General features: G+C 48.8%; 2 protein-coding genes and 1 long non-coding RNA gene across 4 annotated transcripts; 2 read left to right on the top strand and 1 right to left on the bottom strand.

Moving 5' to 3' along the window:
- The first annotated feature begins 4 nt into the window (after positions 1-4).
- On the top strand, positions 5-6,783 carry LOC136022220 (uncharacterized). The gene is made up of 3 exons (XR_010616079.1): positions 5-149; positions 6,521-6,629; positions 6,734-6,783. It is a non-coding gene; the product is annotated as an uncharacterized LOC136022220 (long non-coding RNA).
- On the bottom strand, positions 1,740-14,557 carry MRRF (mitochondrial ribosome recycling factor). 2 transcript variants are annotated; one of them, XM_065695221.1, is made up of 7 exons: positions 14,500-14,557; positions 13,542-13,741; positions 12,959-13,114; positions 11,611-11,729; positions 9,539-9,630; positions 3,778-3,937; positions 1,740-2,284 (listed from the first exon to the last, which is right to left on the bottom strand). In XM_065695221.1, exons 2-7 carry the CDS (start codon positions 13,714-13,716, stop codon positions 2,207-2,209), a joined length of 780 nt encoding a protein of 259 aa, XP_065551293.1. In that variant the 5' UTR covers positions 13,717-13,741; positions 14,500-14,557; the 3' UTR covers positions 1,740-2,206. The 2 variants fall into 2 exon arrangements, with proteins under 2 accessions (XP_065551293.1, XP_065551292.1); XM_065695220.1 differs by lacking the exon at positions 14,500-14,557 and having other exon boundaries at positions 1,740-2,014; positions 2,172-2,284; positions 13,542-13,731.
- Positions 14,369-26,654, top strand: RBM18 (RNA binding motif protein 18). The gene is made up of 5 exons (XM_065695222.1): positions 14,369-14,797; positions 20,391-20,517; positions 21,382-21,468; positions 23,271-23,356; positions 24,743-26,654. The coding sequence occupies exons 1-5, from the start codon at positions 14,685-14,687 to the stop codon at positions 24,900-24,902; spliced, it is 573 nt and encodes a 190-aa protein (XP_065551294.1). The 5' UTR covers positions 14,369-14,684; the 3' UTR covers positions 24,903-26,654.
- The last annotated feature ends 1,245 nt before the right edge of the window (positions 26,655-27,899 follow it).

Below are 27,899 nucleotides of genomic sequence, written 5' to 3'. Positions count from 1 at the left end.
AGGTTCCTGCTGATGCTGATGGAGGAAGTGTTTGGAGCAGGCAGGCCTTGTGCTGCAGCTCTTGGTGTGGAGCAGCAGGTGATTTGTGCAGCAAGGGGGATGTGGGACTTGTCCAGAGCCACCCTGTGTGCCAGCTGCCTGCAGTCACAGTGAGTGTCTGTCTGCTCTTCTCCTGGGGGGGGTTACAGTGGCCCATGGCAGGCAGGGGGTGGTCTCCAGGGCCAGTGTGCTGCATGCACCCTGCTGTGTGCTGTGGGTGCTGCTGCAGTCCTCTGTGTATGGAAGATGCTGGTCCTGTGGTGCAAGGCCCCATGGTGAGCAGGATGGGCACAGGATGGGCTGTGCTCACACAGCTCTGCAGGCTTATGTGCTGCATTGCTGGTATTGGGGTGAGAGCAGCATCTGCAGGCACTGTAGCGGCTCCTGGTTGATGCAGAGTGCAGTAGGTGATGATGCAGGTGAATGGACTCCCCAACCCTCCTCTACCATGGAGCGGTTGGCTGCAGCCCCTCAGAGAACAGGTCTCTGCCTTTCTTCACATTTAAAAGCTATTTTTTGCACCTAGTTTTGCCTTGCCAGTGTGACCAGCACCAGGTCCCCTCCTGGTACATCCCAAAAGCATAGGGTATGGCTGCACTGGGGATGGGCAGCTCCATTCCCCAGCTCAGTGCTGGTGCCATCTTACTGCCTGGTTTTAATTTATGTGAGGTGGAGTAAAGGGTAAGGAGTAGCAGTGAATACTTAGGAAGTTCATCTGTGCAGTGACTCTGCAGCTCCTCTGCCTGCATCCACCATCCCATCCCTCCATCATCCCATTGCCATCACCTCAAACCCTTAAGAGAATGGGAGGAGGCTGGAGCAGCCCCCTGGGCAGCACCAACAGCAGCTTCTCCACCTGCCCTGGCTTAGAGAAACACCCAGCTCAGCAGCTGCTGCTCCAGGGCAGGTACCAGGAAACCCTTCAGGCCCAGGCTGGATGCTGAGGCTGCAGCAACAGCACAAAAAAGCCTGGTTGATAAATGTCAAAAGCAATCCAGATTTGGGCTGAAAGCAATTTGCCGAGCCATGCGAGCGCCCTGGGCTCACCATTTGCCTGCCTTCATTTATCATGGTGAGCACTTTGGCCAAAATACACAAAGGAGAGAAATTGTTGATGTGTGGGGCCCTCGCAGAGCAAATCCTTCATCCTCCTCCCCCTCCCCGCTGCACACAAACTAACGGGTTGGGAGTTGTTTATTTAAGGACTGCAGAGCACTCGGTGCTCTTTGAACCCGAATGCCTTGGGAGCAGGGCTATGGGGCTGGCCACCACCTTCCCTCCCCTCCATGAGGTGCTGTTTGCTGCTGCTGCCAAGTACCTGCTGGATGCGAGTTCTGATGCACGATGTGCTCAGAAACCTGCTCTGCTTCTACCTCTTCCAACCCCTTAAATGCGGTACTAGTGGCTGGCACGGGGGGTCTGTAACTGGTCAGGGATGGCAGATGCTGGTTTTGGAAAGTTCTTGTGTTGGTTTTTGGTCTTCTTGGTCTTGGTAACACTGACAGCACTGGTTTCAGTTCTCTATCCACAAAGCCATGGGGAATGCAAAGCCTGTCTCCCTCGCCCACCCTGCACCAGTTGGTGCCAAGCTCATGCCTTCCCAGTAGCCAGGCTGCAGATGACTGCTGGCCACTGCAATGGGCAAACACGTCTTTTGGGATGCATGAACCCAAGGGGACAAACCAGCCGGGAACTGCCTCTCCCAACGCTGCTCCTCCACACCTCATTTTAACTTTATTTTAAGCAAAAAACCCCCATTGCCAAGGTTCACAGCAGGAGAGCACAGGCTCCTCCTGCAGTGGTCCAGGCTCCTCCTGCAGTGGTCCTGGCTCCTGCGAGGTGCTGGGATTCAAATGGGCTGGTGCACACGATGAGCAGGGGAGCTCCTTCTCCTGTGCCCCGGCTCCCATGTGCGAGCCCTTTCCAACAGTCTCCACTCTTCCTCCCTGTTGTTTTAAGCTTAGTTCACCCAATTCTGTTGCCACCGGGATGAAGAACAGTGAGGAGAGATCCCCCCTCCCTCCAGGTGGAGGGACCCCAGCACAGAGCTGCTCTGGGGGGCTGGCAGAGCTGCCCCAGCCCATTGCTCTGGGCAAGGATGGTCACCGGGGTTTGTGGCAGTTCAGCCTTACTCAGGGAGGGGGGACTGTGTCCATCTGGATGATGCTTATCCAAGCAGCTCCTTGGTCTTTGCTGCCAGCAGCTTGTCCATCTCCGCTGCAGCGCTGTCTGCCATTTGCTGGACCTGTGGCAAATGGTACAAGTCAGAGTTGTGTGCTAGGTGAGAGTTTAAAGGGAAGGAGGGAAGGGATCGCCTCCTCAAACAAAGCCTCAAGTCCTAGTAAAACCCAAATAGTGCTGGGGCAGTAAGTGGCTTTTAGTGGGGGCTCCTACCATCCCTCAGTGATTCCGTGCCAGTGTTGCATCTGCACAATGAGAACAGGGACCGGTCAAAGGCTTTGAAAAGAGACGCACACCAGCTCCTGGCTGAGCTTCACAAGTGACTTGGTCCTTGTTTAACAGAGGGACTTTAGGGAAGGCAGAGTTAGGGACCTGCTGGTGTTGGCACCAGAGAAGAGAGGGTTTACCTTGTTACCTCCTGCAACCTCTCCACTGTTAGAGCAAAGCAGGTAACAGCAGGAGCACAGCCCTGGTCCGTGCTACGAATTCACACATCAAGTAACTGATCTGTTTATTTCTTATGAAAAGAAATGAAATGGTGATTGTTGAAGCACTGCCCAGGAAGCAGGACTCTGGTAACACAGGGTGGATGTGGCAGGCATGGAAATGGGACCGAAATGTCCATGTGCTTATTTGAGTGAGCGCAGGTAAGGGATGGAGCACACTGTGGGGGGGTATGCACCAGTTTCACAGGGCTGATTAGGATGCAGTCTCTACATGATGATGACCTTTCCTCACACTGGAGAATTTGGGTACAAGCTAAATCTAGACTTGAGCCGATACCTCCATAAACGCAGAAACCATCTGCCCGCTCTGGGAGAGCGGCTTCCCAACAGGATTCAGTTACAATAGCATGGCCATTTTTCCTGCTTGCACAAACGCTCTGTATATCAATGTTTATTTTTGTGAGCACACAGAGAACTGTCCCAAAGCATTTGCAATGTATCTAACTTTAGCTGTTAATAAACAAACAGCTAAAAAGTAATGGCCTGCCTTCAGAGGCATCAATTCAGCAAAACACTTAGGCTTGTGCCTGAGTTTATGCCCAAGTAATTGACTTTAGTGACATCTGCTCTTAGGGAATTAGGCATGTGCTTAAGTATTTTCCTGAATTGGAGCCAAAAGCTCCTAACAGAGATAATCTCGCTAGCCTTTTCATTAATAACAAACTGGAGCAATCCTCATTAACACCAGCTGTTTTGCAGTGGCCAGGCCCTGTGTAAATGGTGGTAAAGCTATGGATGTAGGGCGGTTTGCTCCCCGAGTTCAGCTGTGCTGTGCAACAACCCCTGTAAGTCTGAAAGCTTTGAGGGAACAGTTTTTCCCCCTGTGTCGGTTTACAATGGTTCGTCTCATAAATCTGGCTTTGAGATTGAAGCCCCAAATCTCATAAAGAAAAAGCAAATAGAACAGCCATTGCTGACTCAAAATATCCAGCCCTCGGCCACCCATTCCCCAGCTGGGCTCTCAGTGCTGGAGATCCGTCAGCAAAAGGCTGGCACCAACACACCGGAGCTGTGAGACATCATGATGTGGCAGAAGAAAAGAACACATTACCTGTTTTTCCAGCAGCCAGATGGTATCTTCAGACACTTTGCTCTTGCTCTTCTTTATCTGGTTGATGCTTTTGCTTCGCACCTTTCTCAGGGCCTCTTTGGACTTGTTGGTGGACTGCTTGGCAAGCTTGGCCAGGCTCTCCCTGTGCTCTCTGGTTACCCTAGCAGCAAGGAGGGGGGAAAAGAACACCAAAAGGAAAAACAGTGTCGTGTGTGGCCCAGCCAGATTTGTTTTCTACAGCAGACTTTGGGTAAACGCAGTGATCATCTCTGCCGCAGCACAGGGACACCTAAAAGCTGCCTGTGTTATCATAGAGCTCTGTATTGCAGAGGGATTTAACAGCTCTGGGCATGTTTTTATCCTGCCTGGGTCCACCTGAGCCACCTCTGCACAGCATCACCAAGGCAGCACACCCCAGTGAAGCAAGTCTTGAGCCTAGCATGGAAAGTTCCCAGCACAGCCCTAAGCTGATGGACTTGGACTGGATCTTACTTGGTTTACAGTTGTCACTGCAGTGCTTGAAATTTATGCTGAAATGTTCAGAGGTTCCTTTTTTCTGCTGCCAAAGCATCTGTGGGAAAGAGGGGAAAATCCCGCTCCAGACCTGAGAGATGGAGCTGAAAAGCATAATCCTGCAAAGCTGGGAGGAAACCTCTGTCCCTTCCTGAAACTCTTGGTATTGTTTCCCTGCAGCCAAAGAGCTTGAATTATGTATCTGGAAGCTACAGAGCTTATGTTTCACCCAGCCTTAGTCCAGCTCATCACAACCGGGCTTTTCCACCAAGACAATGCTTTGACAAGAGGGTGATGCTACACATGGCTAGCCACAGGTAATTCAGCCCAGGAGAACTTCAGCTCCACCTTCCCCCTAACACGGGGCCAGTTCCTGCTGTGGTGCCTCAATAAACCCTCAGATTCCCATCCCAAACCAAGGTGATGAGGGAGCCTGGCCATCTGAATAAGGCACAGGGAATGGCTGTGGTGTCACCTCAGCTCTGGTAATGCTCCAGCACCTCCAGGTCATCACTGTCGACATCAACTGCTAGTGCTTAACAATAACACTTTAATCAATATCATGGCTATTGGAACTCCCCCTCGAGTATGAAGCCCCTCGAGTATGAAGCCCCTGCGCTCCCCCCGAGGCTGGCGAGCAGGAGAGCACCCGTCTGCCCTCGGCAGCTATTGCAAAATAAACATCTCACAGGAGTATTTAGAGATCGGCTGCAGCAGCCCTGGGTCACCGAAAGCCTGAGGCCAAGGCTCTTCCTGCACGGAGCTCAGGAAGCGCAGGGTGAGGGCTCCCCGGGCAGCAGCAGCTCTGCCCATGCACGGGGGTGTGTTACAGGGAGGCTGCTGGGGCGCAGTCGGACCCTCAGCCCTTCCTAAGCTTGTGCTGAGCCCAGCGAGTGATGCACATGCTGATACCTCCCCAGGTTGCTCACAGCAGATGTCTGCAGAGGCGCTGGCCTCCTGCCAGTTTATCTTCATTTCATGGTGCAAGAGGGAATAGGCTTCCCAGAAGTGATGAGTAATAATGGGGATTTGGAATCACTGGGAAAGCTGACAGACAGAGAGAGCAGCGACCCAGCCCTGGCATCCATGGTTCTCCCTTGCAGGCACCCTGTCCTCACCCAGAGGCACCCCCAGCCCGTCCTGCTCCCTGCTCCAGGAGGAGATGGGCAGTGGATTTCACACATGGCAAGAGCTTCTGGTCAGTGCAGGCTCCAACCTGGACCAGACACCCAATTAAAGTGAGTGGGGTTACTCGTGGTTTCCTCCTCTTCCCAACATCGATGCCTTTAGGGCTTCTCATGTTCAATCTCCCCAGCCGGAGGTCCCGCAGCGCATGCGGAACCAGCAAAGCCGGCTCACAAACAGGGGTCTGGGTGAGGTCAGGTTCTCAGGCAGCTTTGTAGGGGGGTAGGGAGTCAGTCCTGGCTGCTAAACTTGGGAGGAGGGAGCTGGAATTCCCATCTCCTGCTGGGTGGTGAGGCAGGCTGGGCTGCAGCAGGGCTGGGGAGACCCAGCTCGCCGACAGCTATTCGCCTCCCTGCTCCCGCTCGGCTACTCCGAGTTGTGCCGAGGGTATCACTCGCCTGCTTGGGGCTGCAGAGCCTTTAAGGAAATGTTTTTGTTTATGCACCGCTGCCAGATTTCCTATGCTTCTTGGCACGGGGTCACAGCTTTCATGCCTCCTTGTCTGTCTTTATTAACACCAATTTCTTTTTATCACTGCGCAGTGCCGTGGAGTTTCTCAGCGGGTTTTATGTTCCAGCCAGACTGTGTGTAAATTCTCAGCAATGCTACCAACAATGCCAGAAACGGACACTTTTTCAAGCAGATGCTGTTTCTGGTTAAGGAATCCATCAACACGAGCCAGGCCCATGGTTTCTAAGGACAGTTGTTTAATCCTGCCCCCAGATCTGGGACTTTTAAGTTGTTCTTAGATATGTTTTCTTTTCTGTCTAGTAACCATTGTCCCTACCCCCTGTTTAAAGCCAACAAAAGCATAAAGTGAACCTGGGGAAGGGTGCCAGAAGTGGGGAACAGGGAGAAGGTCCCTGTCTGTTGACCCTTCTGCTCTCCCCTGCTGTGCAAGGAGCAGTGGGCTCAAATCCTGCCATTCCCTCAGGGATAGTCGTGCCCTTGCCAGGATCAGGATGGAGGCTGGTGCCTGACACGCCAGGGTGTTCAGAAAAGCACACAACCCCTTGGGTAACATCTCTTTTTCTGCTTCCCCCAGTGATCAGTGGTTTAAGCACTACAAGCCCTGGATGCCCGTCTCATACAGCAGAAGCAGACCCACAGCGAGCACAACACGGGTCATGTCTCCAACGCAAGACGCTTGTGCGGTAAGAGTAATTTCTGTATCTCAAATGCTAGGAATTTCCTGTGAAGAGAGGGATCAGTTAAAGGAAAGTAGGCTTAACTAAATACTCTGCATGCATAATTGCAGATAAACATAGGGTGCAACGTATATTGCTCAACAAAAAGCATGCAAGAGGCTTCTGATGATGAGCGATCCAGAGCAACGCAGCACAGAAACAGCTTTGGGCTCTTTCAAAGGAGAGGGTTTCTTGGAGTCCTTTCTCCCTGTCGTAGGTAGCTTTGCATATTTCTTAAAGGGCAAAGGGAAAAGAAAAAAACTCACAATGAGTCATTAAACTTTCAAAAGAGTCATCTGGCTTTCAGTAAAGCATGTGTAAAAATATGACTGCTTTACAAACAATATCCAGTGTAACACAATGGGTCCAAAAAAGATGAATCTAAAAATGAGGCACCACCATAAAAGGCACAAGGTCAGGTCAAATTCGGCCGAGAGATCAACCAATACGAATGTTCCCATGGCTGCTTTTCTTTCTCTTCTTTTTTTTTTTTTCCCCTTTTAAAACCCTCAGAGAATACTTTTTACACAAATAAATATTGCCTGTGCGGTGCTAGCAACACAAACAGGAGAATGCCGTAGGGAGCAGGGGGGATCCGAGCAGGCAGCAGAAGTAAACACCAACGGAACGAGTGTATTTTTTCTGCTACAACTGCAATGCAAAAGCTAAACTCCTAGGATAAATACTGAAAAGTAAACTCCATCTTAAAATACTCGGCTGAAACGGGCGCGAGCGCTGAAGCGGGATCTGCATGAGGCACAATGACGCGTGTCCAGCTGATAGAGCAGACTAAAAAGCGTGTTTAGTAACAGGTCAGCTTTGATTTTACTTTTACTGTGCCTCCCCTCATGAAAGCACAGATTTCTGCAGAAACAACCTTATCTCTATCGTCTCTTCTGATCTGCTTGCTCATTTTTCACACCTGCCATCATTTGGGCAATCTCTCTGCATTTGTCTTATGTATTTTGTAAAGAAGAGTTGGGAAAATGAAAAACTTGGAGAATTTAAGACAGTCATTCAGGGATTTACAGTATTAAAGAGAGGCCTCGAATAGAATTTGATTATTCCCACCCTCCCTGTGCATGAGAAGGTTTTAAGGTTGAAAAGGTCTCTTGATAAGTGGTTGAAACTCTGAAAGAGCCAGTCATGGTACTAAAGAGCAAATGGGATGGCAGAGGCAGACCTGCAGGGCACATCTCCCAGGCTATAAACCTATTTAACTTAGGGCTCACTGGGCTGCCAGCCAGCCAGGGAGAAAGGGGGCAGGAGCTGCACCCGTTATACACCAGAGGAACAGGGGAGCACACCAGGCACATCCTCCCTGGAGAGAGAAGACTCATTTTAGCTCTGCAGCACGGCAAAAGGTAGTGACGGATTTGTTTAAAAACCAATATCTTTTTAAAGATTGGGATTTTCAGTTTTGGAGTTTCCTCCCCTGCAATTCCTATTCAAGGATGACCCAAGTGCCCATTAACAATCAAACCACTGTGCAGCAAGCCGGGAGCCTCGGCAATTATGAAGATAATGGTGCCCTCCTCCTCCTCCTCTCCTGAGGAATGGGGGAAGGGCAGGGAGCACGGGGAAAAGAAAATCAGCAAATAGAATGATAATGTCATTCCCTCTCACCGACAGCAACGGAAAGCTGCAATTAGACTTCTCTGATCAAAATGCTAGGGAAAAAAAACATTCCATAGAATTTTAAAAGTAGATGTGAAGCACGAGGAATACTTGGCTCATCCTGACTGAGAAGTCACCTGCTTGTAAAACACAGCGCACGTGCAAGGGCTTTGCACGCACAGGCAGTGTAGGGAGCTGTCTTCACCCTTTGTGGGACCAGCACTGTGTAACGCCAGGGTGTGAGATTGTGTACCCCCACCCAGGGCATTTAGATGGCTGCAGGGTTTAAGCAGCCACAGGAACCCATGAATTATCCCTACACCACCCAATCCTACCCATCTCACACGCTCTGTCTATGCAGGCCAGTTGTGCAGCAGTAGGAGCATCGCTGCTGGGAGGTCCAGCCTGGTCCCAGGGACCAAACACACGTGTGCCGTGGGGGAGCACGTGCTGAGCTCCCAGAAGGTACCTCTCTAGTATGATGAGGTACCTCATATGAAAAGAATCCCGTTCACTGGGGGAGCCCCCAGCGTGCTGCAGCCCAAAGCACAGTAAGCAGGGATCATCAGGATTGCTTCAAAAGCACTCTCTTGATCCAAACTGAAGCACTGATGCAGTAGCACCTCCTGCTTTGTCCAAGGGCTGGGACACTCCTGTGATGGGTGAGGGAAGCGATGCTCAAGCCTCAGCCAGGAGCAGCCTGCTTTTCTAGCAGCTCTATTCCAAAACTTCCACACAGCCATCAGCTACACAATGTGCATTACATGAGAAGAGGGACTGGATTCTTTAGTCAAAGCTATAAATTTTCTCCTCCTTTCTTTCATCACCACATTTTAGTGTTTTCTGCAGCAAGGTGCTACTCGCCCCTAACACTGCTGGTTCACACCAGTGCTGCTGCTACTCTATGCTGGTGCAATTCAAGGAATTCACAGCAATACAGCTTCAAAAGCCTTTGGCTGTTTCTTGGAAAGTGCTGCAGCCAGCTAGGACCAAGTCTCCTCTGCAAGGGGAAGATAAAGAACAATAAAACCAACCATTAGATGCCAAACTGTGATGACTTAGAGCTCAGACACTTGGAAGAGCTTCCTCCAGCCATTTTTTAGGGGCTCAGACCTTTTTCTGAACCTGAAATACAGCTACTTGGAAAGCAGCTGCATCATGACATTACAGTAATCGTGCATGCTTCCCCTCTGAAGGGCACTCACTGCAACCCACTGTGTTATCTTGCATGATGAACTCCGGCAGGCACCAATACTCACTTAGGAATTGGCACCCGGATTATTGTCCCATCCACTTCTGGGTTCAGGTTCATGCCGCTCTCCCTTATAGCTTTCGTAGCTGCAGCTGTGCTCTGTAAAACAGATCAAAAGGTAAAGGGAATTAGGAAATAATCACTCCCATATGCCAGAACTCTGTCAATAGTTGGCAATCCATCTCCATGGAACATGGAAACATTTACTTCTGTTACCAGTAAGATCAGGAAGTTACATTGGTGCGGAGAGCTTTGATCAAACCGAATGGGAAACTACGGCTGCGCTCGGTATCAGGGTAGGGGGGCACAAAGCGGGGAAGAGGGGAAGGGAAGCAACAACAAAAGAAAACTGTTTGGCTTCTTTGAAACTATTTGAATGGTTTGAGGCAACGCAGAGTGAAACCGCAATAAAATCCCAAGACGTCGCCTGACTGTGGCAAAGGAGATGAAAGATTCTGAGCGTTTAGAAATTCCAGTTGAATGTTTCCCACTAGAAATCACACAGCGACTTAACCACTTCAGGACTACAGCCTGACCACATCACATCAGGCCAGTAGCAGCTGGCTGAGAAATAGTGCCTGTGCCCAGCTCTGTGTTTATCTCGCAGCTTATTACTCGGGATTAACTTCTCCAAACTCTACCGACCACTGGCTGACTACTCCGCTCTGCTCAAAACAGGGGGTGCTGCAATGGGGTAGCTGCAAAGTGATTAAGAGGCTTCCTTCCTTCCCCATCCCAGGGCACTGGTGTACCTTTACAGAGTGACAGGCTTAATGGTTAAATCAGAGCTTTGCCAGAAGGAGCGCTCTGCCAGGCTGCTTCGTTCTTGACATTGTCAATAACAACACCGAGCAAGTCTGTATTCATGTGGTATTTCCTACAAGGCACATTGCTATTTCTGATCCTCCTTCCCATCATTCATTTTAGCTCCAAGCTGCAGCAGGAGACTGTATTTAGGGTTATTATGTATTTATCAGTTCAGCTTTTGTCAACTGAGGCACAAAGTTAAGCTTGGCATATCTGCTTAGGTCTCCGTCGCGTGCCATCACTGAATGGAATGAATGCGAGTGTTCTGTAAGACCTAACTGCTGTCCTATAGAACACAACAAGGGCAGAGAAAACGTAACCAAGATGATCTCAGCACATTAGGAATGTAAATGTGTTATTCTATGGACAGTGCTTGCTCTGTAGGAAGGAAATGCTCAGTAAAAGCTGTGTTGTTTAATATACAGACTGGAGGAGATAGAGGAAGGCGAAAATACTGCAATATTGCTCCATCAACTTGCAGCCTGTGAAATAAATAGCCAGGCTTAAAAAACAGTCTTGTTTGGTTTTATAACTCCCAGGCAAACAGAATTTGGCCCTGAAAGTCCTTTTCTGTGATTATTTTCTTTTCCAGACTCTTCAGGCATTTTTATTTGCTTTTCAATGCCGTGAAGTACTGACAATATGCTGTAAATAATGACATCACGTAAATTATCTGTAATGGTTTTAAAGAGTTCAACCTATCCATGGAACAGTTATGGTATAAACTAACTGCATTGGGAGAAGTAGTCCTAGCTCTAGTTTCAATGAAAAATTGTCCTTTGGCTTAGACAGCCAACGCAGGCAGTGCTACACAGTGGGCTATTTAATGTCTCACATGCCCATTTCTCAGCCTGAACTCCTGCTTGGACATGGGCTATAGTCATGGAGTGACCTCCCTGGCTCTCTCAGCTCTGGCACTCCAAGGGACCTCGTTGCACTCGCTGATGAGGAGCCTCCCTTTTTCAAAGCCATTATACATGCTGGATGCACTTTAAGAAACACTTAGGCATCAAGTGCTTTACACTGACCTCCTCTGAGACTTTGCTGACTTAATTAATTGGGGAAAGCCTTTGGAAAATAAATAGAGATAAGCTTTGGCAAAGCTCCAGACCTGGAGCGGGATGAATAGCTAACCTTGTGCTCTTACTGCCCCTATCTGCATGGCTGCCCAGCACTGCCTGTGTGAGTCTCTGCAGGGGATGCTCAGCATCAACCTGTTTGTTCCCGTGGTAATGACCTCCCCTTGCAATGCCTTCGGTGATGTGTCCTTACCTCTGGAAAACTGGCCATGTTCACTACAATGAGCTGCGGTGACTTCAGGGAGATCTGCCCCAGCTGGTTCAGCGGAAACTTCCCATCTTTTGTCACCACGATGATGTGATCAAGGGCCCCTCGAAAGAAGCAAACACAGGGGGGGTTTCAGTGTGATAGAGCAACGCTGAAGGAAAATGCGTGCACTGTGTCCCACTTCCCTCGTGCTATGCAAAATACAGATGTTACAAAGGGAAAATAACCCATGTTTATTCAGACTTCAGATGCTGTTTGCGTTCCTGCATCCCCAGTGGTATTTGCAACCTAAATATTTCAACGCTGCTCTAAAGCACAAAAACATGAAAACAAAACTCGTGTGTGTTTTTGTTACTAAATAGGAAAACTAAGCAGGATTGTTAAGAATTAGAAGGAAATTGTTACTTTTTAATTCCTAGAGCTTAAAGAAAATCAAAGTGTTGTTATACAAATCAAGAATATTGTCTTTAATGTAGCAGTGTTCTCTCCAACCCCTCACTTTTTCCCCCCCTCCAAGTCCCAAGAGGAGGTGTTGTACACGGCCTAATTTAAAGTATTCAGTTTCTCCCTGAGCTACTCTTAATCTGCTCTCTAGTTTCTGCTGCAAAATGTTAACAGGCCAAAAGGCACAGGGGACAAGAGGTACTTTATCAATGCAATTAAAAAACATACCTATGGTTAAAATAAATAGTTAAGAGCCTGAGCTATGCTTTCCAACTCCATTAAAGACTGATGTTCCCCTGCCAGAGCTGGGGTGGTGAATGATTCAAGCTTGGTCATTGTTTAATGTTAAGTTTTATCCTTGAAACTTGATACTACTTACAAATAGTTCAGAGTGTTATAGTAACCGTAGCTTAGTCAAAACTATTCGCGTTTCTTCCTAAAACACAAACTTCATTAAATGAACAAGCTTGTGAAGGTCACTAGACACAAAGATGCACAGCAAAAAGAAGTTTGCATACGCCAGACACCAGCCTGATGGCAGTTTCCAAAAGGCTAATTTAATGGCAATTGGATTTTTCCTGCCCTACCGCACCATTAGCTGACAACCTGCTTCTTCATCACATCTGCAAACGGTTCAGTTAGACACTTTTGACATCTCCCACTTAGAAAAGCTATTTCCAGGAAGCTATTAACAAAAATGGATTCTTCCTGGTCAAGCTCAGGGTGAAGAAAACCTTTAGCTGGGGGACATCAAGGCTGGAGTAATTGGGTGCCCAGTGAATAACCCAATAAAGAGAAAATAGATTTGGAAAAAAATCAGAGCTCTTCATTACTAGGAAAGGTACTCGTCTTTACAGGCAATAGAGCATCATGCAAGAAGGTTACCAACCTGGTGAGGTTCTAACACTGAGATTTCTGCTTAAGTCTTCTTTCAGAGCTTCTACTACCGCCTGCATGTCTTCACTGGTTTCCTCCAAATTGATAATATCCTCAACTAGGGCAGCACTGATATTCACTTTGGCTTGACTCTGACCTTTACCTTTAGCTGCAGATTATACAAAACATTAAGTTCTATTTCTAACAGCAGTTAAGTTGCATTTCAAAGCAGAAAGATATTAACCAACCCCCTGTCAGATTCAAAGTTGAGTCCAAGATAAACCAAAACAACCTTATTTTTTAATGAGTAAGTAGCCCGGCACTTAAGCACAAAATGTATCTGTTGGTTACACTGTATGCACCGACTCCAGCCTGGACTGTGATGACTGATACCCACTGCCCCAGCGCAGCAGCAGCAGCAGCTCTCCCAAGGGAAGGGCCAACATTTCCCATACACTGCAAGACCACGAGGCAAACCAGCTCCTCCAGAGCTGTGTTTTGCTCAGTCAGATCAATACTCGTACATGAGATAAAGGGACAGGAAAGGAAATTCTGCCAACATACCGAGGGGCTGCAAACAGTAGGAAACCCATTACCTTTCTTGGTAGCTAGCTGTCTGGTCAGCAGCACCTGACGGACACACTGCCTGCAGCCATCCAGGAGCAAGGATGGGCAGCCTGTGGGAGCCTGTGGCAGCCCCCGTCTCACTGCGAATGAGGAGCGATAAAGCAGGGAAGGCAGATGCCAGAAGCATCTTAGTGCCATGGCCATCGTCTACAGCGTCTCTCTAACCCACCTGGAAAAGAGAAGAGGCAGCTGGTCCAAGTGCTAAGAAACGGATTCAGGTCTCAGTTGTACCTATCAGTGCGAGGGGGGAGTTGAGCCCTATGGGTGTTCTGCAGTGACCAGCAGGCAAATCCGGTGGAAGGGGCTGCACAGGAATGCATCTGCACACCCGTCCAGCGCGGCCTGTGGCACAGGCTCTGTTAAGCAGGAACAGCTCATCAGGGGAGCTGGTACACACTCATCAGCTGAGCAGAGCCGTTAATTTCTGCCACTCGTGGCCTGAGGCCCCAAACCCCCCCTGAGCTCCCCCGGCTTTGTTCCAGCCCAGTGGCTCGGAGCTGCAGAAACAAACGGTAAACTCAGTCCCTGCCACACAAGGCCGCGATGGCTGAAGGAGCCAGGGCACCACCACTGCCGGCTACGAGAGGGACCGGCCCTTCTCCGCTCCCCGCCGCTCCGAGGCCGGCTCTGGGGGCAACCGCTGCGCCTCGGCTCACGGCGGTGCCAGCCCTGCTGCACGTGTGCGCAGGCTCCGCCCACCGCCGTGCCCCGCCTCTTTACAAAGCTCCGCCCCCTCGCCTGGCCCCGCCCCCTCTGCCTCCCTCTCGTCAGGGCGCACCGACCCCGCCCCTCCCGCGCGCTCCCCCGGTGCCCCGCGGACACCGGCCCGGGCCCCTCCCCTCCCGCCGTGCACCGGGGCCGGGGAGCGGGGCCTGCGGGGGGCACGGGGCAGGAACGGGGAGCGCAGCCGCCCGCCGCCTCGCTCACCGTCGCGCAGCCGCTTGCGTTCCATTAACGTCATCCATCCGCGCCGCGCCCGTACGTCACAAGCCGTCGCCAAGGGCGGGGCGAGGCGAGGCCTAGGCGCGGTGTCATGGTGAGTGCGGGCCCGGCCCGACGCCAGCGCCGCGGCCCCCGCCAGCCCCGCTCTCACCGGCGCCCTCCGCAGAGCCATGGAGCCGGGCCGGCAGGCGCTGCCGCTGGAGAACGCCTCCATCCTGTCCGAGGGCGCCCTGCAGGACGGGCACCGCCTCTGGATCGGCAACCTCGACCCCAAGATCACCGAGTGAGTGACCCCGGGGCCGCCGTCGGCGGGGCCGCGCCCCCCCGGTAGTGCCACATCCCCGCAGCCGCTGCGGCTCCGGCTGCGAGCGCTGCCCGCCCGCCCTGCGGGCCCCGGTGCCGGTGGTAGTTCGGGGGTGCGCCCTGCCCAGGAGAGCGGCGCGGGCCGGTGCGGCCCACCCGGCTCTTGGCTGTGCCCGAAGCGAGAGGTGCTGGAGCAGCTTTGCCAGCTGGGCCCGGCACTCACGGCCCCTGCTCGGAGCTGCTGCCCGGCAGCAAACGGCTCCAAGTGTGTGTGTGTGTGTGTGCGGGAGCGGTGCGTGCACCTCGGGTGGCTCAAGGGCTGTGCCGGCCCCGTGGACCAGGGGGTTGGAGGCACCAACATGCTTACCTACTGCGTACAGAGGGCCTGCAAGCTGCAGCTCAGACTGGAAGCCCAAGGGTTGAAAACATCTTTGTTCTCTAAACAAAGGAAATGTCAGAGCTCCAGGTTGGAAACTTTCAGGGTGACCGAGAGCCTTGTTTCTTGCTGGTGTCAGCAGCGGGATGGGGGTTGAACACGGAATTACTCTTGTAACTGAGTGGCAGTGAGGTGGGGTGTGGTGTGGTGTGATGGGCTGCTTGTGGTGGGTAAGCCCATAAATCAAATGCATGTGTGTATGTTCATGCTCTCTCCAGACTATGGAGGATTATCTTCTGAGCAAACGGTTTCTGAACAGCTAAATTGTAAAGGAAATACGACCTGTTGTCCAGTATTTGGGTAGTGTGCTGAGAAATCAGTAGCTCCTATAAAAAAAGAAGCCTAAACCAAAACTGGGGTTTATACACACCTAAGAAATACGGACTTTTTAATATCTATTGCATCTGTCTGTTACGGAATACTTTTTCTTCCTGCTTCTTTTTGTGTGTGTGCAGGTGCTAGGTTTTTACTCTAAATGTGGTTCATCTTAACAGAGCAGTTTTCTAATAGCCTCTGAATGGGATCGCTAATGCCTTATGCTTTTCAGCCTTTCAGCTTGGGGTGGTTTCTGCATTCATTACCACTTTATCACACAGTTACGTTGCTCTGGTTTGTCCACATCCACTGACCATGTAACATTAAATAGGGGCGTTCTTGAGCATGCAGTTTGGGTCTTTAAAGATTTAGGAAACCAGGTTAGTGTGAGGGGAAGAACAGCGGGTGTTTGCAAATGCATTAGTGGTGTCTTTAAGGACCCTTTCAGTCTAGGTTGTTCCTTTGATTCTAGGCCAGACCAGTAATAACTTTGTATGGCAAAACTTACTGTTTTCATAGCTTGGGTGTTATGATTTTTAGGGGTTTCAGTTGGTGGCTTCCATGTGCAGGCTCTGCCTTTCCAAATAACTTATTGCAGCTGCGTGGGTGTGGGGTTTCAGGTGTGGGGCATGACTTCCACGGAGCCCTCTGTGTCCAGAGCAGTGTCACAGCTGTGAGCAAGGGGCAAGAAACTGGTTAGAGGGCTTCATTCACCTGTGTCATCAAGCCTAGAGTGCTTCCATGCTTGAGGTTTGCCCTGTGGTGAGTGACAGTGCTTTTGCCTATTTCAGGCCTTATAATTCTGTATTTTGCTTTTAATTTTGCTTAAAAATTATTCTCTCCTGCAAACTGTATTGTAATCTCTATTTCCTTGTGAATAAAAATGGGGAAGTTCCTTGTAATGCATTGTCAGTGTAGAGAGAAAGAATGCAGTTCTGTGTCAGGTCAGTAAGTTTCTGTAAGTCATCTTGATCCTCCCTTTCTTATCCTAGGAGCTTACATCCTTGCTCATAGTTGTTCATCCGAATTATGCTTGTTGAGGTTGCTAATCATGCAGCTAAAGACATATACCTGAAAACTACACGGCTGTTTCTTCATTTGCTGCTTCTATCTGCCTTTTAAGAGTTGCCTCTGCATTCCTCTGTTAGATTTGCTTAAGACACAGTAAAGTTGATGGAGTTGTTGGCAGGGTTAATAAGTGGTTGTGACGTCCTCAGGCAGAAATGAGTTCAGAAAGTCTTGAATTAATCCAAGACTTCCATTTAGAGAGCAACCTATAGCTGCAATCAAGCACTAGGGTGTTAATAGGTAACGTACACATTGAAGCACAAGCTGCAGCAACAGGAGTTTATAAACGTAGGGCTGCCCACAAATTACAGCCTGCGAGTTGATGGCTGAGAGGAGGTTATTGCACATACCGCGTAACTGTGACTCAAGTGGGAGTCTCGGAAGATCTTGAATGCTGCCATACCCCACATACAAGGTTATGATGGGTCTTCTGGTGGACCTTCCTCCTTAACGTGTTTGTTTGGGTGGCCTCTCTGTTAGCCAGCATCCTTTGAGGATTGTTCTGCCTGTGGAAGAAGATAGTATTAGGAGTCTACTGAGTGTATTCTTAGCAGCTAGAAGGAGGTGAGCTGGCACCTTGTAGCGTTTCAGGACACTGTCTCCGGGTACATCTGATGCTGAATGATCCCTGCTGTGGGATTTGCCACTGGAATGCACAAGGAGAGCAGCAGAGAGCTGGTTCTAGGTTTGGCATCACTGAGCAAGGAAGCCATGGAGTCCCCTCACCGTCACTATGAGCATTTGTCACATCACCTCTCAGTGCTCCCATCTTGTGGGGGGAAAAACCCCATACTTTAATTACATCTGCTGTGTAGCAAGCAGAGCAGCACTGCCTTCTCTGCCCATTCCTGTTTGTAAATCCTTCTGAGGCTTTTCAACATTCTGGACAGGCAAATGTTTCATTTCCCGCTACAGTTACACATATTGTCCAGTTTGCAGTAGCTTTTGAATGACCATTCATTTTCCAGGGGTATGAAATAGCGGGTGTTCAACTTCCTTGGCTGTTCTGCTTCTTGTCTAGGATCCCATCTTGATGAGTCTCACCTAGAAAACAATGTGTGCATAAGTTGTTGTTACAGACCCCTACTGAGTCCCAGTGGGGCAAAATTCTTCGTAATAATAGGTTTTGCATGTGGCCCGGTACCTTTGCGGTATCCTTGGGACAGCATTGTTCAGAGGAAGCCTTGCCTGTGTTTGAATAGCGCTCGGGGTGCCAGGAGGAAGAGTGGAGGAAAAGGAAATGGGGGAGCTGCTGGTTTGTCTCGCATTCACATCAGATGACAGGAAGTGGAGATTGAGGTTGGCCGCGGTGATCTGCACAGCGCGGTGGGGCCACATCTGTGCGAGTGGCTTCCAAGCTCTGGATAACCCAAGTCGTTGCCATAGTAAAGCTTTTTACATGTTCTCACTTCAGGTTTTCCGTGACGGGTCTTCCTTCAGTACTGAAGTCCTCTTGGCTTGGAGAACTACTTGTCGAGTTACTGTTAATGCCCTCATTATATTGACAATAACAAATCATAAGCACAGCCTGAAACTGTTTGTTATACAGGACTTCAGTTCTGAGCTGTGCCATGGAGAGTGGGTGACCTGCAGTTGTAAAAATTGCACGCATGGTTGGAAAATAGGGTTTGATTCACCCAGGATTTAAATATTCTAAATAAAATAGGTTCCCTAAATTGCTTGTAGACACTTAATGGAATTTGTTTTAAAGGAACAACTACCACGTTGCTGCTAAGAACGTACTATTTGAATGCAGAGGTTCTTGGAAAAGAAAACAAGCACCAAGTATTCCTTTTAGCAGCTGCAGGGTTTTATTGTTGCTAAACAGAATGCAATGAGCATCATCATTGCCCTTCCACTGCCAGAAAGGGAACAGCGTTCTGGTGGCGAGGACTTTATTTTCATACTGCTGAAACTGCAAGTGCTTTTTGTAGCAGTACATTTACAGACACAAACCTGAGGTGCATTTGCATCCTTTGGGGGCTCTGAAAGTTTAGCGTGTGGGGGTTTATATACATCACAGCTCCAGAGTCAGTGGTTTTACCGGTACCCCTGTGACTGCTTTTCTTCAGGTGCCGTGGTAAAATCTGGCCGCTGTGTACCCAGTTCTGTGCAGAGGCTGAGGGTTTATAGGCCTCTTGGAAGACCCTGTGCGTGGTGTGTATTCTGAAGGATGGAGGAAACCTTTCATAATCAATTACAATGCGTTTGTTCCCCTGGGAGATAACTTGGCCCTTCTGCACTGCTCATCTGTACGTTTGCTGCACCTTCACCTCTTTTAAAAGTGCATATCCTGAATGTCCACCTTGACCATCCTGTGAGATGACTCACATTCCTGGAACTTTCTTGCCTGGCTCCTGAAGCTTAACAAAGGGCTAAAGCCCTTCTCAAACATCCTATCAGGCTTTATTAGGAAAAACATTGTCTGCTCTTCCTATCTGGGCTGTCCCTGAAGCTGCCTGGTGTGTTTGGCTCTCTTGGGCCACTACTGACCATTCATGTCTGCACAGGCAAGGTTTAATCCAGTGCCTGGTGCTCCGTGTGCACTCTGAGTTATCCTGGTAGGTTTTCAGAGTGCTGAGTGTTATCTTGTAAGCTGCAAATTTGGCTATGTGGCTTGCTGATGAACGCTGTGCAGCTGATCAGAGGAGATGACTAAGGAACCCTTATTAAACCCTTAGACAATTCTTAAACACTAGGAATGGGATGAAATAGTAGCAAGTGTCGTTTTCCTCCTAGGTCAGGTAGTGTTGTGAAACACTTTGGTCTCGGGGAACCAAACAAAGCTGCAGAGAACTTTGAGGATTAGATGTGGTCTGTACAGCAAATGTGCTCCTTGTTTTAAGTTGCTCAGTGCACTAGATACTAAGCAGACAGATTTACTCTGGCTTTCCCCAGTTTTATTGGAAACAGCACACTCCCCACTGGATGGCAGGGAGATAATTGGCTAAATAAGTGTCTGACTTTCATGTGCATGTCGCTGAGGAGCTGTCTGAGCCAGAAGCATTGGCAGATTTGGGCTGGATGATGCTGAGGTCTGTCTGGTGCCTTTGTTTTTGGCCTGGTCTGCTGTCAATGCCTGGTTGCAGTTTGTTCTCCTTCTTCTTCCATCTTCCTGCTTCCCCAGCACTGCTGGGCGAGTGGGAGAGCGGCTGCGTTTCTGTATGATCTGGCCATGTCCTTGCCACTGCACTGTTACTGCTTGGCACAGGGAAAGGATGGGATTAGCAGTGCTTGTACAGGAAGAGGCAGCAAGAATAGTAGGGATCCCAAGTCAGGCAGGGTGCTGTGGACTATGGGCTATGCTTGTACAGAGAGAGGAATATAAGGATGAAGCTTCAGGCAGTCACATCAGGGCTAGGGAAGGGGAGAGATGATGTTTATGCTTAAAGGTAGATGTGATTTAGAGGCAGGAGGCAAAGCCCTCCCAGATCTCTAGGGAACCACTGCATACTTGTCCAAAAGCCAAGTATTAATAGATCTTCTGCATGCCCTTCAGCTGGCACCACTGGGAGGGAAGCTTTGTGCTTTGGAGTTCGAGAGCAGCCCCAGAATAGTGCAGCTCAGAGCTATGGAAGCTGAAGCTTTGCTGTGTGAGGCACCCACCTCTATGGGTATTTGGGAATATATGTGTGATACAACACAACTGCTTATGCTACTGAGTGTGAAACGTGTGTGTGTCAGGGGGGCTCCTCTCTCTCTCATCACTTTCAAAGCGGTGAAAGGTGTCATAAATGTCTTCTCTCCCCTTCAGATACCACCTTCTCAAACTCCTTCAGAAGTTTGGCAAAGTAAAGCAATTTGACTTTCTCTTTCACAAGTCTGGTGCTCTGGAGGGGCAGCCGAGGGGTTACTGTTTTGTGAACTTTGAAACCAAACAGGTATGTTGCTTTTGTCTAAAGTTCTGATGTAAGTGACTGGTTTCATTCCACATCTTTTGGGTTTTGTATTAATGTAAAGCTAAAATGGGAAGGCATAAATTGTATTACTTGTTTACACGAAGCTACAGACTCTTAACAGCTCTGCTCCGTGACAGCCACGTTGTGACTGCTCCTGGAAATAGCAATAGTGGTTTCCTTTCTCCTTTGCTGTCTTACCCTGAATCCTGCTTTATAATGGGAATCAGAAAGGGTCACTTCTATGATCCACTTTTGTAGTGAGCTCCTGGAGTTACACCATGGTGGTGCTGCTAAAAGTCAGGAAGTACAGGTGTTTGAAGATTGCTCGTGTGATCTCATCTGTTTGCTCTGCAATTGCTGGTAAGGGTGTCAGAAGAGCCTTTACACACAGTGTGATAGCTCTTGAGAATCATTCCTAGCAAGGTGGGAACAACATAAATCTTCAGCTGTCATGAATTGCGTTTTATGGGAGTGCCCTAAAACTGAGATTCCACTGCTGAGTCTAGAACAGGACCAGGTGGATAAATGTCCTCAGTGCGCATGAGCAGGATCCAGAATAAGCATGGAGAAATGTTAGAGATGTGTAATCACTGTAATGATTGTTTTCCCCATTTTCTCCCCCAAAACAAGTGAAAGACTAAGCCAGTAAGGCTGATAAAAGTCTGGATACTCTATTGTTGGAGTCATCCAAAGATCCTCCTGAGCTGGGATACAATGGGATAATATTTCTTTGCTGTTGGCTAGCTGTTCTTGCAGAAGACTGATGAACAAAGAGAAAAGGCTCTTTACATCTGAGTCGGTTTTGACTAAAACGTGGTTTGTTTATTGAACCGTCTTCCTGTGCAGGAAGCAGAAAAAGCGATCCAGTGTCTCAATGGGAAGCTGGCCCTTTCCAAGAAACTGGTGGTGCGGTGGGCACACGCACAGGTCAAGGTAAGCTCGGTGCTGTGGATAAGAATTGCTTTTAATCTGCAGAACTGAGAAACTTTAATATTGAGGAACCATTTTTATCAAGGCTGTCTTAGCCTGGCAAGATGACTTCAGTTTGTTCTAAGAGAAATAACTCCCTTAGAAACAGCAATAACAGTCTACCGCTTCTTTTGTCTACTGAAACTGTGCTGGCTGAGCTGTGAGCAGGATGAGCCATTTAACCTGGTGCTCTTTGTACGGGAGTTTCCCATCAGAGCGGTGTGAACAGGTCACTTGTGTAAATGCCCATGTTTTAATTTTTCCCCAATTCAGTGAGTGCCTGACAGTTTGAATCCTTCCCTTTGTGGCTTTGCTCCCTTTTTGGAGAGGAGATACATGGGAATTCCCAATTACCAAGTACTTTGTTGCTTTGTTCTACCCCTGAAAGCACTTATGTGGCTGCAGCTCTGATTACTTTTGACTTTAAAGCAACATATTTCACATCTAAGCTAAATATCCTTTTTATTGCTTGCTTTGTCACATAGAACATCAAGTTTTTAATATTAACCTAGGCAGTGCCTTCTGGAACATCCTTGTTTTAGTTTCTGTTTAATTCTTCTCTTGTTTTCCCTGCAGTTATTTGCTATCTGGCATTTGATAAAGCAATTCATACTGAATAACTTTCTTTGCAGATAAATGGATTTTGGGAGAAGCTGCTTGTTGCTGTTTTCCTCTGGGTAGTTTGCTTTCGATAATCCTACAAGCAGCTTTTTACACTTATCAAGTGTTCTAGTGCATCTATTTTGGATGCTACATAAACCAACGCAGGTATCTTTGTTAAAGGAGAACATGCTGTTTTAATTATTGGCTTCAAGGGTTCCAGGCTCTTGTCAGCACATCCAAGCTTGTGCAAACCCAGTCTCCATTTTCTCGAGCTCTGTAGCTACCAGAGTGCCACGTGCTTCCAGATGCCTGAGGAATGAGCAGGCTGTAACAGGAGTTTCAGCCAGAGAAGTGAGTGTCTGCTCAGCTGGGAGTTCAGCGGGGTAGCTCAGTGCTTGGCTGTCCAGGGTATGGTGAGGAACATACATAAATAATCAGTTCAGCTTGCATGGCATTTTCTGATCCATGAATGGAAAGATTTAACAACGCAAAACTTTGTCTTATTGTAACAAGTGTTTACTTTAGACAATGCCAGCACCAGGCTAAGTAGTTTTGAGACGAGTGGCCAAGGCTTACCAGACCCTGTCGGTTTGAGCAGCTCCACTGGAAAACAAACCTGACTTTGTGCCAAGCGAAATAAGGAAGCAGAACACTGCAAATAGTTTTGGAGGCCCGTCGCCCACAGAGATGACAGACTCACAGGCTGCTTTCTGCAGAAGGGAGATGGTTCCTAACTGGTCTTTTTAATGTCCTTTATTCTGTTTTTTTTCCCTTCCAGTAGCGCACAGTGTGCTTGGGTCACCTTCTGACTCTGCACAATGTCTGTATAAAGACCATGGCAATACAGTACAGCAGTTACCTTAAAATCTGCCATCTTTGCTTCATGCTGTGTATAGAGGGGAATAAGAAGTGGTAAGACAGGTTAAGGCTTAAAGATCCATAGTACAATGCATAGAAGTGTCTGATATCAGTCTGTGTTCTGTGTTGGTACCAAACAAATATTATGCCTGGATTTGTTTCAGTGTTTGGCCACCAAAATCATTCCTAGCAAAAACATCGCAAAACCCGAGGTGACGTTAATCCAGTTTTAAAGTGTTTCTGTGGACAAATGTTTCTTTGTTCGTAATTCCAGCTGACTTCAGTCCTTGGTCTCTTGTTCACAGAGATATGATCACAATAAAAACGAGAAGATCCTTCCAATCAGTCTGGAGCCATCGTCCAGCACAGAGCCGCCCCAGTCTAACCTAAGGTAGGAGATGGGGTGGGTGAGAAGTGACCAAACTGTGGGAGTGGCAGGGAATTAACTTCTTCAGTTTCAGGTATGATATAGAGGTGTTGGCATTATGTTTGGCAGAAAAGCTGGTTTTGGAAGGGCAGCATGTTGCAAAGTAACTCATTAGATGTAGGGCACTTCAGACTTGAAGTTCCTTTTCTAACTCATGCAGCTACTAGGGCAGTAGGAAGGGAAAACGGTGAGGACAGGAACTGGGAACGTGTAACATTCCAGCTCCTTTGGCCAAACCATGCTTTGCACTTCATATGAATTCCAGTGAGCGCTAATTTGATTAAGCAAAATACTTACGAGCAAGGATTTCTATTCTAGTGGCAGAAGATTAAAGCAAACTCACAAGTAGTGCTTCACATAAAGCTGATTTTTGTTTGGGGTGTTTTAACGTTATGCTTGGTTTTCTTGGCTAGTGTTAGGGCCGGAGGGTCTTCTGTGGGATGTGGTTAAACCCTCCAGCCCCTCCATTTGCTTAAAGCACATAGTGCTGCTTTGCTAATTCAGTTTGCTTGGAAGAGTATATGATTTTTTTTTTTTTCCTCTGGGTTCTCTCAGTGGAACCATGTGAGGAACCAGGACTGGAGATAGTGAATTTGCTTACAGATAAGATGAGCTTGGAATTAGGGAGTAACGTGCTAGGAAGTAATGAGGAGAGAGGCTTGAGTCATGCAGGTTGCTAGCTATGTCAATGGCACGAGGGAGTTGTTTTAGTGGGGATGGATGCTGCAAGAACCCACAGCAGAGAGGGGAACATTCCTCGGTCCATACCCAATGGAGGATAGTGAATAACAAAAGCCCTAGGAATTTGGGGTGTAACCTAGGATAGCCTCTCCCTTTGGGATAAACCCTGCTAATGCTGAAATAATGTTTCTTCCTGACCTAATTAGAGTCTGGGGTTTTCCCATCCTGAGCAGTCTTGTAGCTGGGAGGAAGTCTGGCTTTCATTTCTCTGCTGTTTCCAGCAGCCTCATCTGAGCTGCGCTCCGCTGCACATGCTCAGAGCTCTTTAAATGACATCATTTTACATGAAGTAGGAAGCCTTGTTGTGTGCTTGTCTTGCTCAGTGTCCTCAAGAAAGTGCTGAGTAGGTGCAAGGACCGTTATTTTGTGGTGCTGTGATATATCTTGGAGGAGCAAATCCGTGCTGAGGAATGAAATGAAAGAGCGTGGGCTTTAAGCAGTAGATTCCTGCCTCCCAACTGCACGCTGCTTGTGAATGCAGCGGTGGGAGCTGCCTGGCCCCTCCTCGTGTGGCTGAGTATTCGCATGTCAGCAAGATCTCTGGATTGCTGTAGCCTGATTCCATGCTAAAATCAAGCTCAATTTCTCTTCTGCTTTTTCTCTTTCCAGTGTCAGTGCAAAAATAAAGGCCATAGAAGCCAAGCTGAAAATGATGGCAGAAAATCCAGACGCGGAATACCCCGCAGCACCCGTGTATTCTTACTTCAAACCACCGGATAAGAAAAGGACTACTCCTTATTCCAGAGCTGCCTGGAAATCTAGAAGATGATGCTTATGAATGGAGAATGGTAGCGAGAAAACAGTGCTTTGTATACCTGGAGTCCTCTGATGCTTTTGTACTTTGTAGAGTGAGAAGGATACTGCCACCCGAGCACAACACCGCTGTACATGGCACAGTGCTTGTTACACCTTAGCTGGTGTGCTGAATACTCTTGACCGCCAGTGCAGCTTCACAGCTGAGCACTGCTCAGAGAAGTAGGGTCCCATCAAAGCCCATGATGAACACGCAGACAACCTCTCGTTAGTGTGCATTCATTAGCAAGATTAGAAACAGTAACCAGTGTATGGAGTAAAGCACAGCCAAAAATACTCCATTTAACTGATTACTTTTTAAAGTATTTTTGAACAAAAACTATTCTGATTTGTGTTTTAACGAGGGGAAGCACTTGGTTTTGATTAACATTCTGTAGTTACCATGGAAAACTTGGGGTTTTTTTTTTTTTCATCTCAATAAAACTCATTTGAAATAGATTTTGCAACACTTTTAGTAACTGTGCATGCAATATTCCATATGCACCAAAGCAAATTTATGTTGCATTTTGATTTGCAAACTTCATGATGGTACTTGACAATGTGATCACCAGAAGAGAATGACACAACACGGGTATTGTCAGTGTTACTGAGGCTGTAGGTGTGTGCCCCCATGTAGGAATGAGTGTATTTACACGCCGCTGGCTGAGGTCTGTGCTGTGCCCTAAGCTTCCCAGCGCGGCAGTGGCACATCTAATGTTTGCATTCAGTAATCCCCTTCAGTGGTAGCTCTTCATAAACCAGATGTGACAGCGTGAGAATAGCGCTGCAGCCTCCGAGACATCTGTCAAGCACATGACCTCCACGTCTGCCCACCAGCCTGCCCAGCTTCTGGTTTCCTCTGCCTGGTTAAGGTGGTTGGTTGCCTCTTGGTGTGAAGTGGCACAAGCGTTTGTGGTGAAATGGCTCTGCTGTGTGCTGGGGGTTACCTGCACCAGGTGCTTCACTGGTGAGTCTGATGGATGGCGTTTTGCTGAAGCCGCTTCATCTGCAGCACATTTTTCTCCCGAAACATCACCTGCAGATTGGAAATCTGAGGGGAAAACCCCACGTTTTCTGGCAGTGTTTCCTCTTCAGTACACACAGAGCTGTGACTGCGTGTGCCAGGGGGGTGCTGGAAAACGTGTTCACTCAGGTCCAGGAGATGCTGGTCTGATTTTGCTGATGTTCGCTCTCTAGTGTGTCAGTGGCGAGCCTGAAGGTGCTTCCCTGAGCTGGGTAACAGCGAGTGGTCTCAAACAAGAGGAGGAAAACAGTTTTCAAACAGCCCCTGGTTGGGGTTGCTCACTGGTATAGCAAAGGTGCATCTACATCCATGCTTCCTGCTTCGATCCGAGTGCCTGGTGCAGAGTTGTGTGTGTCTAGGATGGATGGACTGTTAGAAGCCTGAGTTGTTCAAAAGGTCTCGTGCTGTTAATGTTTGCTTTCTAGTTTTGGGTACCTGAGTAAAGTAGCTTGAGTGGGAGCTTGTATCCCGGTGAATGTCACTAACACCCGTTCCCATTCCTCTGTGAACAGCCTGTGTTTTGTTCCTACGTGCTTTGTAGTCCTCCGGATCTGTATCTGCTTTACTTGGAACAGCAAATTCTGTTTCCATAAGGAAATTGGGAAATACCTAGGTTCAACCCTAGATTCCAGCCGGGTATATGGTGCAGTTCCCATCGGATACATACTCTGATATTTATTTGTAATTAAATACAATTTGTTGAAATCCTTCCGTCTCGAAATAACCATTTAAAAATGCATGTTTTCCTCCAGGAAAGTGAGGGTGGCAGCAGGAAGTGAGGGTGGTAAATGCTTGGCATCCGCCGAGGTCCACTGATACAGATCTGGTGACAATAGCATCAGTCTTTGTTTCTGTTATTATTTACTCTGTGTTCACTACCGCAGTCGCTCACAGAAGTGCCTTGTCTGTGCTTCGGCCAGACTCAGACCTGGGGGAGGAGGTATAAATGCTCCATGAAGTCTTTTCATGAGTGCCAGCTCTGGGGCTTTGCGTATCAACCGTCATTGAACAGGTGGGAAAAGCACTGGGAAGCGTGGCACAGCTTTGGCAGAGGATGCAGCCAGCTCTGAAGCTGTAAGTATGCAGGTTGCCAGGCTGGTGATGGGAAGGGGAGCGGGGCTCAGCACCCAGCTCCCCTGGAGAGGAGTTAGGGACTGTTCTGTGCCTCTCCTGCCCTCTTGGGGGTTTCTTTGCTTCCCCTGTATGTTCAGCATGTCCCTGGGTATCAAGGACAATGGTCACTGTGTCCACAGTGTAGGGTTTTACAATCTTCCTGCCTATGGTGAGCCTCCCTCACTGGGGCCAGGTACGAAGCCATGCCTTCACCTACGGGAACACGGAGCGTGTCCAGCTCCCAGGTTTGGGATTGGGGCTGAGGTGATGGTTGACACGCAGCCTCTTTATCACTGCCTCATATGAGCTCCAGCATTGGTGGAGGGAGCACACGGAGGGGGGAGAAAGGGATGAAGTTGGTGCTGATACCCAGTGCTTCCACTGCTGTGCATTCCATAAGCGCTGTGTGGGCCACGTTCTGGTGCCGGCAGCGTGTAGTGCACTTGGGAGATCGATGTGCTCCTGGCAGGCAGCGAGGGCAGGACACCGCTTCCCCACAGGACCAAGACTTAATCCCTAGGCCGGATAAAGGCAGAGCCTGGGTTGAAGTCGCGCTGTTCCTGAGCCTGCTCTGACTTTGCAGGGCCTGGAGTGCCTGGTCTGTAATTGTGAGAGCAGAGAAAGCCACCAGCGCTACCGCGCTGTGCCACGGCTGCTCCAGCCCTGCATCGCTCTCGGATGCAAACAGAACCCGCGTTGCCCCGTTCTGCCCGCGTGTGCACGGGAGCAGGCAGCGTTCGTGGCTGTGTCCCTGTCAACTCCTGCGTGTTCCTGCTGGAGCAGCCGGAGCTGATCCAGACCCCGCCGGTGTGGACGAGTGGTTTGAGTTGTCCTTTC

Source organism: Lathamus discolor, chromosome 15 (genome assembly GCF_037157495.1).
Source record: "Lathamus discolor isolate bLatDis1 chromosome 15, bLatDis1.hap1, whole genome shotgun sequence".
NCBI lineage: Eukaryota > Metazoa > Chordata > Aves > Psittaciformes > Psittacidae > Lathamus > Lathamus discolor.
Note: the sequence above shows the minus strand (reverse complement) of the source record. Positions and strands in the feature narration are given on the sequence as shown.

Coding starts and splice junctions, on each gene's coding strand:
- MRRF (XM_065695221.1), bottom strand. CDS start 13,716: ATGGCCATGGCACTAAGATGCTTCTGGCATCTGCCTTCCCTGCTTTAT. Junction 9,631..11,610: donor ACATGGCCAGTTTTCCAGAG/GTAAGGACACAT, acceptor TCTGTTTTACAG/AGCACAGCTGCAGCTACGAA. Junction 2,285..3,777: donor TCTGGCTGCTGGAAAAACAG/GTAATGTGTTCT, acceptor CATTTGCCACAG/GTCCAGCAAATGGCAGACAG.
- RBM18 (XM_065695222.1), top strand. CDS start 14,685: ATGGAGCCGGGCCGGCAGGCGCTGCCGCTGGAGAACGCCTCCATCCTG. Junction 14,798..20,390: donor CTCGACCCCAAGATCACCGA/GTGAGTGACCCC, acceptor TCTCCCCTTCAG/ATACCACCTTCTCAAACTCC. Junction 21,469..23,270: donor GGGCACACGCACAGGTCAAG/GTAAGCTCGGTG, acceptor TCTTGTTCACAG/AGATATGATCACAATAAAAA.